Below are 22,396 nucleotides of genomic sequence, written 5' to 3'. Positions count from 1 at the left end.
AAGTGCTGAGGATACAGGAGGCTGGAAGGGAAATTGCTGAAACTGCGACTTCACTAAGAGCCAGACTGTGATGGCTCTTGCATGGCCTGGCAGGCGTGGGAGCCCTGCAAAAAGCCCAACCTGCAAGGGCCTCCCACAGTAGCAGTTCCTTTGCTCTGGAAAGCGCAGAGACTGCTTGCTTCTTTTCTCACCTGGAGAACGGGTGAGAAGGAAGTGGGCTGTGTCCCTGCAGTCTGATGAATAGCACTGGCACACTGGGGAAGATGGTGCAACACCGACAGACCCCAGTCATCGGCGTGTGGGATCGAACCGGGGACCTCTGGAGCTTAGTGCATGAGCCTCTACTGGATGAGCTAAAAGCCACCTGGCTGTTGGCTAAGATTGGAGAGCAGATTCATTTTCTCTCTCCAAGTGGTCTTGGTGCCACTAGATGGGACAGAACACGACATCCAGGAGGTGTCTGGGTTACAATGGCACGCCATACCAGCATAATAAATGGCGCAGAGTGAGCTCCTGCTCCTTCCTGTTCACACTGAGCAGCCACGGGAAAGACTGCACTGGCCTGAAGCACAATCTCCTGGTTCTCTTCCTGGGTCAATGCAGCTCCACCCTTCCTCTTTGGCAGGGCTGTACCACCACCCTTAAGATGCTAACGCTCAGGCACTGTGTATTTCACAGGAAGTGTGACACTCTTGTTTTGAAAAGGGCATTTGGGGGAAGTGCAGGTCTGGCGATTTCAGCACTGCATGGATCCTTTGGTTGTTGACAGGAGGCACTAGGACCAGAAGGAATCCTCCTCATGCTGATTACCCTGGAATCTAGCCAAGATTACTCAGGCAGTGTGCCAGTGCGGGACCTGCCTTAGTGCGAGTCACTATGATTAAACCCTGTGAAGTTCTGTTTTATGTGGGTTGATCCAGGTTGCTGGCATGGCAGGAAAACATTGCAGTGCACAGCTGTCTTTCACTCACCTTCTTGGATGAAATTTGGGTTCATTATCTGAAAAATGAGAAGAAATAGAAACATTTCATTTTTTTTGGACAATAGAGAAGCAACACCTTTCTTCTGCAAGGTAAACTGAAGAAATGGACATGAAATTCAGAGAGACAGACTGATCAGAGAGCACGAGAGGAATCGCTAACAACCAACATACACAGCAAGCATCTATAAGGGAGTTCTAAATGGCTAGTGCATCGTTAAAAAGGCAAATTAAAATTTTAAGAACTGTTACTTTAATAAAGCATAACCCTTTTCAGTGTTAATTGCAGCATAGGCAACAGGCAATCATCTAACTCTCTGAAGGCTGTAGGCTATAGTTTATTTTTATCACATATGTGGTGATGCTCATGCTATTAATTCCTTTCGTTCTGCAACCACGTGATATATTGTTCCACCATGTGATCAACTGCATAGACACGTGATCAAATGCATTTATCATGTACCTTTGACCATCTCACCTGCACTCTGCTCACTAACCCATCTCTGCTGAGACACCTTTTAATCTCCAAAATGCTTTGGTAAAAAGAGGGGAAGGGGGGACAGTGAGCACAGAATATCAGGGTTGGAAGGGACCTCAGGAGGTCAGCTAGTCCAATCCCCTGCTCAAAGCAGGGCCAATCCCCAACTAAATCATCCCAGCCAGGGCTTTGTCAAGCCAGACCTTAAAAACCTCTAAGGAAGGAGGTTCTACCACCTCCCTAGGTAACCCATGTCACAAAAATACTTACTTCTTTGCCCTCACTCTCAGTTACAATGGTTCAAGCCCCAGGGCTGACAGATTCCAGTCCAATGACAGCATTAAGGTCTAATATCTCATGGCCTGTCATGGCTATAAAAATCTTGCCTTATCTCACTGGCTCTCTGGGCATCTCTACTTTCTAAATTATTTGCACCTAGTTATGCCATTTGTGAGCTCTTTTATAGAATGATGGAATGCAGTCAAAATTAGAAATGATTCATCATTCAATGACCCAAACATGGTAATTGAGGCAACTCGACCTTACATTTTAAAGGCAGAGGGATACAAAACCAATACCAATAATTTTTACAATGCTACATCTATAACAACGCCTCTCTATAGTTTGGCATACACAAAATACATGATGGTGAAGAGTGGTAAGAAGATTTTATTGGCACTTGTTTAGGGTAAGTTCATTAACCCACTGTTGCTTCATGAGCCAAGTTCAGGCCAGTAAAACACTGTACCAGCACCATGTACACACCAATATCCCTTTTCCTCTACTTAAACATCTTTACATGCATTTATCTAGGTGCCAGTCTGAGATATCAGTGCAGTGAAGGTCTGATTCAAAGCCTAGTGACACTGATGGAGTCTATCCATTGCCACCCTGGGACCATTCAGGCCTCAAGAGCAGAAACAGTAATGTTTAAAGGTAATCTTTTAAAGGCAAAGGGATTAATTCAGCATTTTTTGGCTTACAAATACCTTTCCATAGCAAATAGCACAGAGTGAGAAAAGTGCTAGAACATGCATATAGCACAGGAAGGTTTCAACCTTTGGGCTAAATTCTGCTGCTGATGCTCATTCATGCATGCCTGCAAACCTTCAGGTTGCAGCAGAGACACATGGGGGAAGTTGGTTGCCTGACTGTGCGTCCTCCAGAAGGTGTAAAAAGACAGCACTCGTCAGGCCCCCTTCAATTTTCAGCATAGAAAGGTGTAACTGCAAGTGGCAAGAAGGAAATGAAGAAGGCCTCCAGGGTACATATACACCCACTTCTGCAGCTGACTAGAGCATGCTCTTATGCATCAGAGCTCTTCATGCATTATCTTCTTTTCTTAGCAAAAAGAGAATGTAGGAGGAGACCATGCTCAGGCCCGGACTCAGGCAAAATAGGGGCACATACCAACACAGGTTTGCTGCATATATATTGCCATTTGGGATGTGGGTTACCTAACTTCCTAGCATTGGCCAGAATTTGGTCCTTCATGGTAGAGCTGATAGGAATCAGAAATTTATTGTAGTAGATGAGATCATTGATCCATACAAGCCAGTACTGTACATCTAGTACTCTAGAAACAGTCAGTAACTGATACTCGGGAGCGAAGCCCCCAAAACTTTTCCTAATAATGTACCTAACAAACTAGAATTCTGTACATAGGGGACATCATTTTGACACTCTGACATTCTGGAAATAACAGAGACCCCATCTTTTCATTCTCGGAAGCTTATAAAGACTTAAACCATTTTCTTCATCCAAGAAGTCTGTTGGGATTTTTTTTTTCAAACCTAGTATTGACTTTAACGTGAAAGAACGTGTTAATAATAATGGATCTAAAATATATTCTGCATAAAAATGATTAGTCTCTCCGAGATATTGGAGAGCTCTGTCATCCCTTCTGACAGTAATGACATTTAATGGATGACGTGAACACTCCTAAACATAAAGAAAAGGAGTACTTGTGGCACCTTAGAGACTAACCAATTTATTTGAGCATAAGCTTTGGTGAGCTACAGCTCACTTCATCGGTTGCATCCAATGAAGTGAGCTGTAGCTCACGAAAGCTTATGCTCAAATAAATTGGTTAGTCGCTACGGTGCCACAAGTACTCCTTTTCTTTTTGCGAATACAGACTAACACGGCTGTTACTCTGACTCCTAAACATGTAATTGGAATCAGATGTGGACAGCTGCTGGTTTAAATTAAAGTGCTTTGTCTTCACACAGTTAAGAAAAAACAGGCAGAAAAGCAAAGGAAACATTCCAAAGGTTCCTGTAGGAAATGTCTGAGGAGCAGTTCTGCTCTGAAAAATAACTGTGGCTCCTTTCTCCCTCGACAGATCTGCTCCCTGGCTGCATAAAGAGGCAGATCTGCTGACTTTAGTGACCAGACTGTAGAGTTTTTCCCCTCCTGGCCTGGGTGGGGGAGCTAGGATTCTATTCCTTCTTGCATATCACCACATGCATTGTTAATTGAGGGCTAGTCTTTACTACAGCGCTAAAATCGATGCTGCTGTGATCAATGCAGCGGCATTGATTTAGCGGGTCTGGTGAAGACATAAGTCGATGGGAGAGCACTCTCCTGTTGACTTCAGTACCCCACCTCAGAGAGAGGTGGAATCTAAGTCGATGGGAGAACGTCTCCTGTCATAAGTAAGTTATGTAATTTACGTAACTTAATTAACGTAACTTACATTAGCGTAGACAAGGCCTGAGTGAAATGTGCAAACCCACAGACGCATAACATGGCAAAGGGAACCTTTAGTATTGGCAGCAATGCATGAGAAAGTATCAAATCCGGCTCGACTTTTTCCTCCTAGGTTGAGTTTGCAGGCATTTCAGCCTGGGGGGGAAAAGAAAAACAAAAAAAACCCCAAGCATCTCTTTGCTTGTGAACAGAGAAGATTTGATCTGGAAATCACTGAGACAATGGGGCCATTTTAAAAGTAGCTTTTCAGAGCCGAACCACATCTTCGGACAAGTATTTAAGGATGCCTTTGCAAAGAACTGAGGATCCTAAGCATGTGCTCAATAACCTCACGCTGGGCTGAAGGGAGGCAACCCAGAGGAAAGGATGGTTATGCCAGATGATCCCCTTCCACATTACTGCCAGCCACCCATCCTATCACCTAAAAGGGCCTGATCCAAAGGCCAATGGAACCAATGATCTTCAGATTTGGCCCTAGCTATGCATTTTAGGTTCTGTAGAAGCAGAGAAGGGGGAAGTTACAATGCAGCTTGTCATCAGGGGGTTTCCTTTCTGGAGTCATATGTTATGCAGCCAGCCAGTTACTGTGTGGATTAATACCGGTTCCTGGATAATCATTAACTTACGTACATGCTAGTTAATTCTCTCCTGCTCTGACACAGGGGCAGAGGAGGTGAGACCTGCCCTTGTGATTAAGTGCTTCTCTCATTTATAGGAAACAGAAAAGGAATTGGAGTAAGTTTCATGCTAAGACACCAGGAGCTGGACATTCAGGACACGTACGGATGTTTATGTAAATGAGAAATGCATATCTATCAAATATGCAGATCTGGGCATTAACTCATTTGCATGAAGGCTCCAGCATTCTGGACTTTTTAGCTTAACCAATATACACAACCTAAGAATCACAGTATAAGTGAACTCCATACCCACCCTGCTCCGGAACTTTAAATCTGCACATCCTCCCTGCACTCACCCATTAAAGTGCCTTTTATATTAAACTGATTTCTGCCTTTATTGGATTGGGGAGCAAGAGAATGAAATGCTGTTAACACGTCACATATGAGTTCCTGTACATAAATGTTTAATAGATACAGCTATGATGTCTCAGATATTAAAGCAATAAAAATATGAATAAATAATGCTACCTTCTTTAATAACTTGTGAGACATGATGCATTTGCAATAACGACCTTACAAGGTATTTTATATTTTAGTACCCAGAAAGAAAATTACTACAGCTAGATAGCATTGATCAAGTCTACGGGTAAAATTTTCATTGTCTTTCAACAAGACTTAACCTGAGACCGCCTAAGTCTCTTTCAAAAAATTGGCCTTTTGAAATTCCTATCCCCTACGTGTAAGTTATTACATGACTGCAATTTAGAAAAATGTGATATTGGACCAAAAAAACATTTTTGCAAATAAATCCTTAATTCAAAGTGTTCCCCATATGATTCAGCTATTGGTTTCAGTAGGTCAGTTAATAATGTTATTCCCTCTCCTTTTGTAAAACATTAAGGAGCTATCACTCATGGGAGCAGGGAAATGGAGGTACAGGAAGATTAAACTACTTGTTCAGAAGCAAAGAGTGTCAGTGACAAAACTGGATATAGAACCCGGATCCCCCAACTCACAGTCCAGATTCCTATTCCCTGGACTTTGCTGTCTCTATTTGCAAAAAGCTTGTGCGTGGGGAGCAGGTGGTGATTAGAATTTAATCAGCACCTATCTCTGCATGACAGAGTACGTCTACACTACAATCGGGATGTGAGATTGCAACTTGTGTAGACATATCTCAGCTAGAAAAGCTTGTGGCAGTGCAGACTTCTGCAGAGCCTGTGAAAGCCTGCCTGGAACCCTTCGTAATTATTTGCGCAGCTATTTCATGCTGAAGTCCAGGCTGCCACGGCATCACTGCTTCAGTACCTGAGCAGTCTGCATGAGCTGTAAATCAGACCCATGACTGCAGTGTAGACATACTGTAAGCTAAACCAACATTTCTTCTGTGGAGTCAAGTGTTTTCTTCAAGCCACCAAACAGACTTGTAACTTTTTGTCATTATGGCAGAGGTACACAAGACATCTTGGGCTGATATAAGCCGACAGAACCATTGACTTATTTCTGCTGAGAATCTGCCCCGTTAGCTTTGGGCAAGCTTATGTGACTCTTTTCAAACTGCTTTATCGCTGTAAGTTGGGTATTCTCCCTGATCAGGGAGCGTGCCATGTTTTTCTGAAAGTCTGAGACAGTGGCTTGCACAAAAGACAGAAGGGCTCTTAAAACATACACGTACAAAAAACTGTTTTAATTCACTTCTATAATCTTTTTTAGAAGATTCACTGATAGGGTAAATATGGTCTGCTCTATTTTGGAGGATGTAAAATTCCCTATCTTTCCATGGACTATACAAACTCCCCACTCCATATACACCCCCACACCTTCCCTTTTAACATTAGCCAGCTCCAGCTCCAGGATTTCTGTTTGTAGACTGAACAGGTCCACAGTTTCCTTGGGCTTAAGAAGATCCTTCAATGTTGAAGTCAGGTGACAAACCTAAAGGAAGCGTTATGGTTTAGGACTCAGTTAAATCGCTCCTGGCTCCTTTTAGTCAGCGTACCAGATAATCCATTTATTTCCAGCATGCGTGGAGAGAGTTGAGAAAGTAGGGCAACTGCCATTCTGAAGTTTGCTCCCTCCGCTGACAACAGAATGATGATGGCAAAATACGAACTGTAGCATAGAGAGAAGAAAGGGTCTCTGGAAAGTATTTCCCATGAACTCTGCACCCTGAGAAGAGTGGAATCAGTAGTAGAGAGCTGGACACACAGGCTGGTGAAATGGCACTACACAGCTGGATTAGCCCAACCAAGATAGTTCACTAACCGAACGTGACCGAAAGCTAAGTTCTGAGCCAAAAGTCCCTTGAGCTGCCATGGTCATGTAGCGCAAATCCATCAGTAGAACAATACAAAGGTGTATTTATATAGCATCCTTCACACCCCCGTATCCGGTTGCTGATTAACCAGAATAGAGGATCATCCCCATACATGGAATGACCAACAGGCACAGGGTCCTGAGAGGAAACATCTTTAAAGGATTCCCTTGTAGAGATCCCTGATGCCAGCTTATCACAGGGAGGAGTTAGAGGACCTCTTGAAGAAACAAGGCCAGCTACACTGAGACGTGTGCCCCTGTTGCAAGTCCCTGTTCTTGGCAGCATAGTCGCTAACGCCGGGGGGTGGGGCTCTGGGGCTCAAGCACCCACAGAAAAAAACTGGGGGTGCTCAGCACCCATCAGCCACAGTTGTTTGGTGGGGCCATGGAGCTGGCTAGCTGCTGCTCAGCTGTTTGTTGGCTGTCAGAAGGCACTGCGGGGGGGGGGGGGGGGGAGCAGCACCGGGTGAGCGGGTGTTGGGGGAGGGGGCGGAGAGGAGCAAGCAAAGGGCAGGGGGGCGGGTCTGGAGAGGGGGTGGAGCAGGGACTGGAAGAGGTGGAGTGAGAGCAGGGCCTGAGGGCAGAGCCAGGGTAAAGTACCCACCAGGAAAAATAAAAAAGTCAGCACCTATGCCTGGCAGCACAGCTCTATTGCTGCCCATGGCCAGGACTGTCCTTGGGACCGAAAGCTGTATGTATGGGGGGGGTATCACTTGAGAGAACATAGCCAGTTTCAGGCCATTCATTTTCACAGGTAATCTGCTTTTGAATTGAGGGGGAAGATGTGCAGTCTCTGCAACACTCCTGGCCAGCCCTACTCCTGCACTGCATGCCCCTGCCTCCATCCCAGTTAGTCTCTACCCCTTTCCCAGCATGCAGTCCTACAAGAGCACCCTCCCTGGGTTCCCCAAGAGGAGGGGAATGGCAGCGTAAAGACAACGGACCACATTCCCCTTCTGCATGAACACTGGGGAGACCAGCAGGCAGGTCACCTCTATGTACAGCTCTAGGGGTATAATGCTATCATAAGAATGGCCATATTGGGTCAGACCAAAGGTCCATCTAGCCCATCAGTCCTGTCTTCTGACAGTGGCCAATGCCAAGTGCCCCAGAGGGAAAGAACAGAACAGGTAATCTTCAAGTGATCCATCCCGTCGCCCATTCCCAGCTTCTGGCAAATAGAAGCTAGGGCCACCAGCCCTGTCCATACTGGCTAACAGCCATTGATGGACCTATCCTCCATGAACTTATCTAGTTCTTTTTTGAACCCTGTAATAGTCAATATATATCCCTTTGAGTGAGAAAGCAATAGAAGGCTGTGAAAGGCAGAGGCAAGCCACAGACAGAACAGACTGAAAGCGTGTATCAGGAGCACAGGCTCCTCCCAGGGGCAAGGCCTTACAAGTAAATACCAGCGAGTTGGGGCTCTAGTCTGAAGATTTATGGAGGTGTGGACAGGAACCCTTCACTCTACATGGCTTCATCCTGGCAAAACCTTAGGGACATACTTGCAGGAGTTTAAATTTAAACACTGCCAGTACTAGTATTGACTTTACCTGCCACTCCCCTCCAAAGGGGATGGCTGGGGTCATCTCAGCTAAGAGACCAACAGCAAAAGAGATCTGGTTGGAGTCTATGTAATTTAAGCAGGAAACTAAGCAAAGATGTGAAAACAAGAGTAAGATGCTCAGCCAGGTGAATGCCTGTAAAAATGTAAGCTGCTTACATTTTAATCTGCATCCTAAATACAGTGTCAGTGGGGCTCCTAAAATAAAACTGGTAACGTGATATTAAGGTAACCAGAGCATTTATCTAAAGTCTGTTTTGCTGAGCCTGGCACAGTGTTATAAGTGACAAAGAGAAGCATTAATAGTGGACCTAATATACACAACCAGGCTGTGGGTGGTTTGACACAAACTATGTAAACTGTACTTACAGATTAGGACGTTATTGAACAGAATTAGCAGGGTGGAAGCATCACTTAGCAACTACTTACGGCCAATAAACTGGGTTTCTGTCGTGTTTCAATTCAGCTACGTAAAGTGGTCACGCATCCATTGCCAAATGCTCCATAAACCAGTGGGCAGAGTAGAAACTGCAGTAGGATTCAGGTGGAACAGTAAACTATAAAAATTGATAGAAGGGCAGATTGCATTTCCTTATAATTAAACTAAGCAGGCTCATATAAATAGCAAAGAAAAGTGGCCCCAAGGGCCATAGTAAGCAAAGGAAGCACAATCTGACAAGCGTCTATTGGCTTGATGAGATGGTCAGCGAATGGCATGCTAATCACGGTTATAAAAAAAAAATCAACCTTCCATAACACCCGACTGAAATGGATTCAGTGACTATCATGACCTAGCATGGAGAATGTTGCTGAGAGGTCGAACACTAAAGCGTGACAGAAGCTGAACCTGCTGCCATTAGTAAACGATTACATACCCTTACACTTGCTGTCTACACACTACACTCTGAGTCCTCACTGGACTTTTCCAAACTGAACAAAATGAATGAGATGAATATGCAGTCAACTCTTCTCATGTTTCTCCAGTAGTTCTGATAATGAGCACAAAGGCCAAATAGGTCAGCGCTTATGCAAGCGAGCTTCTTCAGACAATGGGACTGACAAGGTTCACCCTCCATACCAAACAGGATCAAGCCCTTTGGGCACATAGTTAACTTTCCAGCAACTGTGTGTCTGTGTAACAAACGCTACAGCTGTAGAGAAATAGTAAGAATTTAGGGTTTAATATTAGTCTTTAGACAAGCATTGCAAAAGCCTATGACAGCACCTAATATTAAGATATTGGACAACAGCTATTCACCTTTTTGGCCACTAAAATCAGGTTAAGGTACAAGTCTGCCTGCAGTATGAATACTTCGCACAGTAGCAGAAATATTTGCAGCAATAAGGCAGTCAGTTCCCAGCAAAGTGCCTTTGAACATCTTGAGATCCTAGCAAGTGCTTATATTTTTTTGTTTGCACAAGCCCAGTTTGTTGGTGTGAACGCAAGTCAAAATGCCTCATTTCTATTCCGGAAAGCTCAACAGCTTTCAGGTGGCTTGTCCATTTATTAAAGGACTTGATTCCCCTCCTGACGAACACTTCATTATGGACTGTGAGCTGTACAGCTCTCTTAGGAGGATGGTTGTGGGATCTCATGCAGCAGTCACATAACTACTGATTGACCCTTCTGCACAGAAGCTCAGATCCATACAACCCAACATTCCAGTACTACAGTAACAAACTATAGTATAGTAATGAACTTTCCCAGTCATCATTTTCAAACTGACTCCCACAAAGTCAGAATGTAAAAGCCTTCATAATAGGAAAAAGAAAAGGAGGACTTGTGGCACCTTAGAGACTAACCAACTTATTTGAGCATAAGCTTTCGGGAGCTACAGCTCACTTCATCGGATGCAGCTCACGAAAGCTTATGCTCAAATAAATTGGTTAGTCTCTAAGGTGCCACAAGTACTCCTTTTCTTTTTGCGAATACAGACTAGCACGGCTGCTACTCTGAAACCTGTCATAATAGGAGTCATTCTTCATTTTGACAGTAGAGGGCAGGGTTTACTCTAGGACAGGCAGGTCAGCGTTTGCAGGCTATTCTCTGTTCTCTTCCTTGTCTAACAGATTAAAAAGAAAAACAAACACTATCATTTGCAAATGAAGGTTGCAGAATCCAGTGTCAACATGTTTCTTGTTCCTTTATTTTTAAATTTAAGAAAAATGTATTAAGGATCATTGGAAAAGCAAAAGATTTAGTAGGATTCCTTCATAATCATTACTAGCTTTCAGGGGAAAGAAAAAGGAAAAACCCCCCAAAAATGAAAACAAAAAACCTTAATCATTCTACAACAAAAAACCTTAATCCACAGCAAAACCAGAACTCCGCTGATCAAAGCAGAGCTAATGTTGCCTTATGACACTTCCAAAAGTCTCCCATTATTCCAAAAAGGACAAAGCTTGTTATGAAGGAAAGCGCTGACAGAGTGTTAAAAGATTGAAGACGCCATCATAGCAAAACTGGCACTGTCACAGTGAAGGTCTGATTTAAAAAGAAAATGCTGACCTGCAAAATGCTTGGGCAGTTGAGCAGAGTTCCCTAGACATTATCCCCTTGGTAGAGAAGTGCCTGGAAGGGGCTGGACGTACGGGCTCTGTAACTACTCAAGGAGCCAGAGAAATCTGACTTTCTCCCTAGAGCATCCGTCACTGCATGCAGTATCTACCCACCTTCCCAGCTTGGTGGTCTTATTGTCAGGACCCAACAAAACCTAGCTTTAGATCAGGCCTTCTGACTTGAGGGGGTACACTGGTTTGACAATGGAAGGAGCCTGACCAGGATTTGCTTTGTTAACTTAAATGACACTTTTCAAGGACTCTGTCCTCAAAAAATATAAAGACTGTCAGCCGTGTTCTTTCCCGTAATTGTTCAAAGCACACGTGTTGGGTGTGGAAAGCGTCCACATGATTCACAAAAGAAACCACCAGTCTCAAGGGGTGTGTCTGCCCATTGGAGTGCAATGAACTATAAGCATGCGGACAGAGGGCTATACCCCTTTCCTAATGGTAGGTTACATTCTCCCATCACATTGCTAACAGGTGAACATGCAGAGGTCTTCTTTGATGAAACAATAATACCAAGCGTCTACAGTTTTTCCACAATGGGGAACTAGAGGGGGAAGAAGCCATCTCAGTTCACCCCAGCCTCATCATTCTTTGTCCATATACCTTGTGGATGTGGATAAGCAAAGAGTACAATATCACAGAATACACTGCCTATTCCGAGTATTATTAAATGAGCAATGTTAATATTCTGGGTAAGAAGTTCTACAGTATCAGAGTACCATTGTTTAGACCAAAGGGAACATAATAATGAAGCTATAGATATTTAAAGGGTTAATCGCAAACCTTGTGCTCCCTACATTTGCTCTCATAATACATATATATTAGTTGCAAAGTCTATGCAAATTTCCCCACTAGCCCAGACAAAAGCAAGTGCTTCCAACACTCCAGGGTTTTTTGTGGTTTTGTTGTTTGTTTAAGTTAACAGAGGCAAAGTTAGACTTGAAAATTGAAAGCCACAAGATCTGGCTAGCACTGCTAAAGTGGCTGGACAGGTGTTGTGAATGACTCATCCTCCTCCTGTGCTGGGAGTTAAAGGCAACCATATTTCAAAATTGCTCATAAAGATTTTACATATTGCTTTCCATGTGCCAAGCATGGCACAGCAATTATTACTAATTCACAATCCTCACAGAAAGCCTGAAAGGTAGACCATGATCAGCATTTGACAGATGGGAGCACAGGTGCAGAGAGATGAAGTGACTCGCCCAAGGTTATAATAGTAGCCACTGACTCCTTCCCTGCAGAGATGTGGCATGATCATGTGTAACCCTAACCCTAATCAACTGACTGGAGCCACACTATAAACCAGGGATGGATTTACCATGAAACAAACAGTGAGGTGGTACAAGGCCCACAACGACAGGGGGCCCCCCAAAATGCAGGACACACATCATCTGACACCCTGCCCCCGAGTCCCAGCCGGCAGCACAGCCGGGCTCAGGCAGGCAGGCAGCCTGCATTCCGTGGCTGGTGGCCCCATGCTGCTCCTGGAAGCGGCTGGCTGTTGGCATGTCTCTGCATGCCCCTAGCAGGAGGTGGCGGGTCCGCGTGCTGCCCCGCCCCAGGCAGCACATGGAGACCCGCTCCCCCCTGCCCCCCCAAGGGGCATGCAGAGACATGCCAGCAGCAGTGCAGCAGGGCTAAGGTGGCTCCCTGCCCGCACTGCCTCCCTCCCTCCGTGTCACGCCACTCACAGAAGCGGCCGGCATGTCCATGCGGCCCCTGGGGGTGTATCCGTGCATTGCTCCCACCCCAAGCGCCAACTCCGCAACTCCCATTGGTCGGGAACTGTGGCCAATGGAAGCTGTGGAGGTGGCGCTGGTGGGCAGTGGTGCACAGAGACCACCTGGTTCCCTCCCTGCCTAGGAGCCGCTGCCAGAGGGGTGTGCTGGTTGCTTTGAGGACCGCGCTGCTCAAGGTAAGTGCCGTCCCCCTAACCGCTCCCGCTCCCCAACCCTCTGTCCCAGCCCAGAGCCTGCACCCAAACTCCCTCCCAGAGTCTGACCCCCTGCAACAATCAAGGTACCTCACTTTATTTTCATTTACTTCCTATTACTTAGAGGAGGAGGAGGAGGAGGAAGAAAAAAAAAAAAAACGAAAAACTGAGGGGGGGGATGAGAAAATATTCTGTTTCTTGGCTGGGTCCGGGGGTCAGGGAGGGGGAAGAAGAAATGAACCTGCACACAGGGCCCCACTAACTCTAAATCCGCCACTGCCATAAAGATTGGCCTCTTACTAGCACTCCTACGTGTTAGACTTTTATTTGAAAGGCCACACACTACATGATCCAGGTTTAGAATTTGTGACTTCCTGATTCCTAACTCTGTGCTCATGCTTCCCGGCCACCTTGTCTCCAGAGAAACTATTTTGCTAACAGTCAGTGAGGCATAGGATAAAAATCTGAACAAAAGCAGAGATGCTAAGGCAAGATATTAATCTTATAGTTATGCAAATACTTTGGAGGTGTCTAGATCATGTCTCTAAGGCCTAGTGAAGTCCTCCAGCTTCTAGAAATGGTAACAAAAAGAGAGGATATGACTATTTCTGCCAAATCTAAATGAGAACCAATTGGTGATCCTATTCCCCTCCTGCACCCAAGTAGTCTTGCATAGGTTTTGAGGTGAGTTATAGAAGGCTCTTGGGGTCCTGTTTACATAGTTTTCTTAGCCTTGAGTATAGCTCTTCTGAGCAGTGCAAAATTATAGCTACCCTACATTTTTAGAACAACGACTGCAGTAGCATTGTCAGTGGAGTTTCCACAAAAGAAGAAGAAACCCAGTCAGGTTGCAAGATGACTGCCTATTCATTTCCTAAACATCTCTCTTCACAAGGAGACTAGATGGGCTAGGGCATCCCTCCTGGACAGAGAGCTTTTCATCTCGATGGCACTGGGATGAGTCTGGCCCAAATGGGCAGTGGTTTGGAAAGCAATTTAGAAGGATTTATTGGACTCTGTCCTCTCAGTGTCTCGGGTGTCCACTCCACCAAACAATGCTCCCAAGTGGGAGCCTTGCTAACAGTTGAGACCCCAAGACATGAATGAGCATGGAGAATGAGTCACTCATGCTGAGGCAGTCCCTCCATGTTAAGGTTTAGCGGCCAGAATGGTGAAGGAAGAAGATAGCTACACAAGAAGCAAGGCAATCCTGTGGACAAGAGATGTCAAGCACCAGTACTCTACTGAGAGCATAAATGTGCCCCCTCTCCCCTACACCCATGATCTAGAAACTTGTCTCAGGGGAAGAATAGTAGATTTAAGAAAACCTTTGTTGTATGGCAACTAAAACCAGACTATAATGTTTAATTTACTCGCAGCTAGGATTGCCGATTTTGGCTGGACATATTCCTGGAGGTTTCAATCAATCACATAATGATCTTTAATTAAAGATTAAATTCCTGGCAACTCCAGGACAATCCTGGAGGGTTGGCAACCCTACTGGCAGCCAAGAACAGGTTGTCCTTGCTCTGCTTCTTCTAGGTTTTTTTGTTTTTTTTCCATTGCAGTATGAGAAGGTATTTTTAAGGGCCCAGATCAGCACCAGTTTTGCTCTTGCACTGATTTGAATTTATTACAGGTTAATGAGACCTTTGTGAATTAGAGTGAGTAATGGTATTTTTAGCTACAGGAAATGAATGGCAACCTGACAGGTACAGGGGATTGGCCCTGAAGAACAAGACCTCAACTCGGGGGAGACCCTTACCTAAGCCAGAGAACTACCCCCTTGTTCAGCTACCCCTGAAAGGCATGACCTGGCTGGAGGATGGACTCTCAGAAAGGCCAGATCACTGTCGTATCAGAGCAGCTGTCCACAGGGGCACCAGGAGTGAAGAGGATCTGCTCCACCCCACCGGACCACTGGGGGGCATCTGTGGCAAGTGAGCCCCTTCACAGTTGGTGGAGAATGCAAGCAACTCATCCAAATCTGCTAAAAGCATTTGGGCAGACTATGCCAGGTGGGGCTACCGGACAGATGGATGTGGAGAAACTGTTCAAATGGCTGACATAACCAGCCGCAGCAGGCTATGCAACCACACGAATGACAATACCAGGTGTTGCAACAGATGGCTGCCTAACAGCAGCAACAAGCAGCCCTCCAGTTACAACAGCAGCAGCTTGTCAGAAAACTGGCTGCACAGCAACAAGAGCAACAGCCGTGCCTTGTCCAACAGACATCGGATGCTCACATTGTTGTGGCCCCTGATGACTAATTCCCTCACGGGAACACTGAGCTCATCTTCACTCCCCACGATCCCAGTGAAACTCAAAGATGAGACCAGAGGATGACTGAGGCTTTTCTAGTTACATTTGAACAAGTGGTGACAGCTGCACAGCAGCCTGCCACACACCGGGCCATTTCGCTGGCTCCATATTTTATGGGGCCATCTCAGGCTGCCTGCAGGGGACTCGACCCAGTGGCCACACAGGACTATTTTGTATTAGGTTTTGTATGTAATATCCAAATATCAGCATCACTTTTGCAAAGAAATGTATCCACAGGGGGCCCTGCCCCAGGTGGTAGCCCAGAAGTGAAGGGACCACTGTTGGCGCTGGCTACAGCCCAAGAAAGGTGGCAGAGCCAGTCTTAGTAGAACAATTCACCCAGATACTGACCTGTGACCTGCTAAAGGTCAAAACAAACTTATCAGTGTGTCCCCTCCAGACAGATGGCTTAGTGGAATGGTTTGCCAAAATGCTGACAGATGGTAAAAAAATTTGGGATGTCAGATCCTCACCATTCACCAACTACTTCCCTCACTATTATGTGTTATATGAGAAATCCCAAAGCTTTCACTTGATTCTCACCGTTTGAGCTACTATACGGGAGACAGCCTTATGGCATCCTAAGCTTCCCCTAGGAATTGGGGAGAAACAGAGGCCCCAGGCCACAAACATGGTCCAGTATGTTCTTCAGATGGCATGAGAGGCTTAAGTCTTTAGGCAATCTCTCAAAAGAGAACTTGATGAGGTCCAAACAACTCAAGAAAGGGCATACAACCAAGGGACCCATCTGTGTGTCTTTAGGCATGGTGACCAAGTGCTGTTATCCCTACCAACTCTGAAATCTAAGATGCTGGCCAGATGCTAAGGACCATTTGAGGTAGTAAGACAAGTTGGACCAGTGGACTCTGAGATCTGACAGCCAGGAGAGGAGATATAGTTGGGTCTCTATTTTGCATGTTAACCTTTTAAAGACTTGCAAAGTCAGAGCAGGATAACTACCACCACCTTATCCTCCTGACCCTGAACTAGATCCCCAGTCACCCAGAGTTTAGAGATCATACAGACTGAGGAGATCTCCAGACTGAGCAAAAAGCCCTGATATAATGTCTGGTTGAGTCTTTAGCCTCTATTTTCAGCTCTACCTGGACAAATCTACTTGACGTACCATACAACCACAGAATAAGAACAGATACAAGAGACTCCTCAGCCCTTTTCTCAGAAAATATAAGAAGCTGTCCTGGAGGAATAATAAGCAATACTAGACATGAGTGGAGGAGTGCCATTGTGCTGGTAACAAAACCAGATGGCATGACATGCTTATTAACTTTAGAAAGCTTAATGCAATATCAAAATTTGACGCATACCCAATCCCCAGGATGGACAAGCTACTAGAATGCCTAGGAACAGCCAAATATATTATCACCCTGGATTTGTCAAAAGGGTATCGGCAGATCCCTTTGACACCTATATTCGGGGGGGGGGGGGGGGGGGAGGGGGGAGAATGGAGACCGCCTTTACCACTCTGTTCAGCCTTTACCAGTTCCACACTACACCATTCAGCCCCCATGGGGTAGCAGTGACATTTGAGCAATTTATGGACCAAGTACTTAGACCATATGGACAGTACACAGCAGCATCTTAATATCATCTATTGGCAGAACTGGGGCAACCCCATATGAAGATCACAGCCATGCTGCAGGCCCTCAGATATAGGGCTCATGGTGAATCTGGCTAAATGCAAGATGGGGAACTAAGAGGTCATGTATCTGGGCTATATAGTAGGGACAGCCCAATTCCAGCCATTAGTCACAGAGCTAACAATTGTCCCCAGTTGGACAGTTGTCCCCAAAAGATTATCTGGACAGAAGTCTGTGATGCAACATTTAGAACCTTAAATGGTCACCTCTGCTAAGAATGGTACTCCTTAACCTGGGTTTTTCAAAACCCTTTATCATGCTGGCAGACGCTTCAGAAGCAGGAATCCAAGCAGCCAGACAGAGAAGAATGCCTAGTCCTCTGCATAAAAGTCAAAAGAGGTTCCCTCAGGAAGAAATTTACTCAGTCATTGGAAGGACGCTTGGCTGTGAAGTGGGCTATGGATGCCTCCAAAAAAATAGTATCTAAGGGAACATTTCTCTAAGTGACTGATCAAGCTCCATGAAAGACACCAATCCTTCAAGAGTGCTACAACCATACAACTTTGAGGTACTCCATAAAAGGTGGAGCAGCTCAGCAAAATGCAGATTCCTCCTTTCCCCCCACAAAGGGCAGAGAACCATTTGTTGAGGACAGTACCCTGGGCCCTGTTTTGATGGGGGAAAGTATCCAGCGTCACCTCAGTCCCTGAAAAAATCATGGAGCAGGTCCTCAAGGAATCAATTTTGAAGCACTTCGAGGAGATGAAAGTAACCAGGAACAGTCAGCATGGATTCACCAAGGGCAAGTCATGCCTGACTAACCTAATTGCCTTCTATGATGAGATAACTGGCTCTGTGGATGAGGGGAAAGCAGTAGACGTGTTATTTCTCAACTTTAGCAAAGCTTTTGATATGGTCTCCCACAGTATTCTTACCAGCAAGTTAACGTATGGGCTGGATGAATGGACTATAAGGTGGACAAAATGCTGGCTAGATTGTCAAGCTCAATGGGTAGTGATCAATGGCTCCATGTCTAGTTGGCAGCTGGTATCAAGTGGAGTGCCCCATGGGTCGGTCTTGGGGCCAGTTATGTTCAATATTTTTATTAAAGATCTGGAAGATGACGTGGATTGCACCCTCAGCAAGTTTGCAGATGACACTAAACTGGGAGGAGTGGTAGATATGCTAGAGGGTAGGGATGGGATACAGAGGGACCTAGACAAATTAGAGGATTGGGCCAAAAGAAGTCTGATGAGGTTCAACAAGGACAAGTGCAGAGTCCTGCACTTAGGACGGAAGAATCCTATGCACTGCTACAGACTAGGGACCGAATGGCTAGGCAGCAGTTCTGCAGAAAAGGACCTAGGGATTACAGTGGACGAGAAGCTGGATATGAGTCAACAGTTTGCCTTTGTTGCCAAGAAGACCAATGGCATTTTGAGCTGTATAAGTAAGATCATTGCCAGCAGATCAAGGGACATGATCATTCCCCTCTATGCGGCATTGGTGAGGCCTCATCTGGAGTACTGTGTCCCGTTTTGGGTCCCACACTACAAGAAGGATGTGGAAAAATTAGAAAGAGTCCAGCAGAGGGCAACAAAAATGATTAGGGGGCTGGAGCACATGACTTATGAGGAGAGGCGGAGGGAACTGGGCTTATTTAGTCTGCAAAAGACAAGAATGAGGGGGGGATTTGATAGCTGCTTTCAACTACCTGAAAGGGGGTTCCAAAGAGGATGGATCTAGACTGTTTTCAGTGGCAGCAGATGACAGAACGAGGAGTAATGGTTTCAAGTTGCAGTGGGGGAGGTTTAGGTTGGATATTAGGAAAAATTTTCACTAGGAGGGTGGTGAAGCACTGGAATGTGAATGCATCCGATGAAGTGAGCTGTAGCTCACGAAAGCTTATGCTCAAATAAATTTGTTAGTCTCTAAGGTGCCACAAGTACTCCTTTTCTTTTTGGGAATACAGACTAACACGGCTGCTACTCTGTTACCTAGGGAGGTGGTGCAATCTCCTTCCTTAGAGGTTTTTAAGGTCAGGCTTGACAAAGCCCTGGCTGGGATGATTTAGTTGGGGATTAGGTCCTGCTTTGATCAGGGGGTTGGACTAGATGACCTACTGAGGTCCCTTCCAACCCTGATATTCTATGTGACAGGGCATACAAACCCTGCAACAGTAAGGAAGGGGTTAAGCAGCTACTTTGGGCCCAGGTAGTCCCACGCTGCCACACCTTCAAAGTATGCCTGGTTTGGAGGAGGTCAAAAGGGGAGCAGGGCAGCAGGCCTACATTCTGAGCTCCTGAGGCCTGACTCCAGTGTGGCTAAACTCAAAGGAAAGAGGCTTGGGAGTTGTAGAAGGTTTGAGACTTTGATTTCCCCTTATTTGAGGTCTTCACTTTACTCGTTGGAAGAGGGGTGGGTAGGAAGTGATCCAGGGAGGAGCAGTATAGCACTTTGGAAGTGCAGGACATAGCCACCTACCCTGGTCCCTGGATTAGAACCTGGTGGAGAGGGTGGGGCCAGGTTCCTCTAACTCCTCAGGGATCCACTTCTGCCTTTGGAACCCCTTATATGGGGAGTCTATGGGAGAGAAGACCCTGAAACCTCAACCCAGGGGTAGACCCAGAGGGCTATGCCCATTGGTTGACTTTACAAGTCCAAAAGGGGCGGACATAAAATGCGTGACCTAGCTGGAGGGCTGACACACAGAAAGGCCAGATCACCACGGGATCTGGGCAGCTGTAAACAGGGAAGCCAGAAGAGAAGAGGACCTATCATGCCCCACCTGGTCATTGGGTAGCACCTGGGCTGAGTGAGCCCGTCACCATCCCCTGTCCTCTCTCTGGGTCCGTTGTTAAGAACTTCTCTTTACCAGAGTATATTACTATAGCAGGTTGAGCCATTTTATGGAAAATTGTCCAATTTCACTGAAGTTCTGATGAAACACAGGCATGGTTACCCCTGAAGCCTGCTTAGTTTCTTGCCAACCTGTTTGCCCACCCACCTCCTCAGCAGTTTGGCATGCAGCTGAAACCCATACTGGTCTTGCCAACAGTTACGGTGGTTTTTCTTTCTTGTCCCATAACTAACCCTCACAGCATCTGATAGGTAATGTTTGCACAGCTCTTAAAATGTAAAGCATATACTATTAAAGTGTAATTTAACCTGAATTATAACTACTGTAGAGCCTTAGGCTACTTTTGAAACTGTAGGAGTCAAGATTTCCTTTAGGCTACATTCCTCCAATAAGTATCTGTTTGATGAAGCTACTGTAATAAAAAAGCGTTCCTGGTCAGGTAAGGTGACAGATTTGACCAGGTCCATCTCAATTTCCTCTCAGATTCTTACAGGAGATTCTTACCTTTTCCTTCATGCAAAAGTTACAGAATGGCCTAATGAAAAATATACTTTATTGGGGGCCAGATACTGGTATTCTAATCCTAGCGTGTTGCTGGGAAAGCCACCACACACTGGGCAATCACTTGTCTGTCTCCTTACCTTGTCTTGTCTATTTGGACTGTAAAATCTTTGGGGGCAGGGACGGTCTCTCAGAAGGTTTGTATAGTGCTTGATACATTGGGGTGGTTAGCTGTTGCTATCATACAGATTATTTCCTTTTAAGGTCTAGAGTTCTTAAACTCTAATTTGATTTTCCTCTGACATGGGTGCGCATCAGGGATATCTCCACTCAAGCTAACTGAGTTACATTGGAATAAAACTAGAGCAAAGACACCAAATGAGGTCTACTTATCAATCTCAGCCTTCCCTGAAATAAAGGCCAGTATAGTGCAGTTAGTCTTAGCACCGCCGTGCACTATTTAGACTTCCATGCAACTGTAGCTTCCTGTTTAAAAAAGCCTACTTGCTGCAAGACCGACCAAATTTAATCTGGACTTTTGATACCTAAGTGCTGGATCAACATTATTTTTTTTGGAAAGTATCAATCAATCTATGCGGTCAGTACAATAGCATTGGCCATAGCGGATTTCAACATTAGCCTAGCTAGAGCAGTTCAACATAAAACCCACCATCTTAATAATATAAAATGGAAATAGAGCAGCACATATTGGCAATTGTGTGACCCTTTCAGTCAGAGAAGTCTCACCTGAGGAAATCTAAATCAGAGATATCTTCAGGAAAAATCAAATTAGCCTTCAGGCCAGCAGTCTCACATGGCTTAACACCTCCCTTTCCCCTCCACCCCCAACATTTGCCCAAACTCCAAGTAGAATCATAGAATACCAGGGTTGGAAGGGACCTCAGGAGGTCATCTAGTCCAACCCCCTGCTCAGAGCGGGACCAATCCCCAATTTTTGCCCTGATCCCAAATGGCCCCCTCAAGGATTGAACTCACAACCCCGGGTTTAGCAGGCCAATGCTCAAACCACTGAGCTACCCCTCCCCCCTCAAAAGTAGGTTCTCAATAAAACAGAGCTGGCAGTCTGTGTATGATATCCTGAATTTAAGTGTATATCCATGTACTGTATGGACACAAGCATTTAAAAGAATGGTACATATTCTCTGGAAAAGAATATCACAATGGTTGTCTGTACCTCCATGCTAGTATTGGGGTCAAGGTCATCACACTCTGATTCCTCGGAGCTGTTGGTCTCCTTGTTTGGCAGCATGAAGAGGAAGAAAGAAGTAAAAGGTTAGAATAGAAATTGGTTAGGCTGCGTGAGCAGCAGCAGCCGACTTGCGAGCAGCATGAAAGTGTGTACTGGTAAAGGAAATGCTTTAAAAACAGAAAAAGTCAGCAACATGCTTTTGCGAAAGGAGAGGTAATGATCTTGCGACAGTTGTTTAGGCAATAAAAAAAAATAGCAAAGAAAGCCATAGAACGAAGAGTTTGTCTGCCAAGCTAGACCAGCTACTTCTTTGAGTCTGGATTCTTGGCTACCTTACATCTTCTGTAAAGATTTTATATCTGTGCAAACCTGGGTTTTGTTTGTTGCAAATTCTCATAGTAAAATTTTCTGCTTGTCCTTGTTGGGAGAAACAAGCCCCATAGAGGTGCTGAGGAGGCTCCTTTATCATCTTTTACAGGGATTTGTGCTTGGACTTAGAAAATATTAGTCATGCAACCATAGCAGAAGATGGATCTTAAACCATAGTTCATCTTTCCCATATTAAAATACATCCTCCTACCATTCCCCACCCCCATACACACCAAGATCCAGGCTGGTCCCCCACTCTTTTAATATGGGAAAAGGGAGTGGTTGAGGACACCTCCCCCAAACACTTGGCTGTGACCCCAAAGTTGAAAACCCTGTTAGTTTAAGACAGAAGGTGAA

The 22,396-nt window shown here is 45.3% G+C and overlaps 1 protein-coding gene across 7 annotated transcripts in view; it reads right to left on the bottom strand.

Moving 5' to 3' along the window:
* The window catches only part of KALRN (kalirin RhoGEF kinase), a 746,508-nt gene that overhangs the window by 19,254 nt on the left and 704,858 nt on the right, over positions 1–22,396 (bottom strand). For 6 of the 7 annotated variants that reach the window (XM_043525781.1, XM_043525782.1, XM_043525785.1 and 3 more), the window contains 2 exons: positions 21,656–21,715; positions 972–999 (listed from right to left, as the gene is read on the bottom strand). In XM_043525781.1, the coding sequence (XP_043381716.1) occupies positions 972–999; positions 21,656–21,715 (88 nt within the window). The remainder of the gene's footprint in view (positions 1–971; positions 1,000–21,655; positions 21,716–22,396) is intronic. The other variant, XM_043525784.1, reaches the window with a different exon arrangement.

Source organism: Chelonia mydas, chromosome 11 (assembly GCF_015237465.2).
Source record: "Chelonia mydas isolate rCheMyd1 chromosome 11, rCheMyd1.pri.v2, whole genome shotgun sequence".
Lineage (NCBI taxonomy): Eukaryota > Metazoa > Chordata > Testudines > Cheloniidae > Chelonia > Chelonia mydas.
This window is presented reverse-complemented; position numbering and strand designations above follow the sequence as displayed.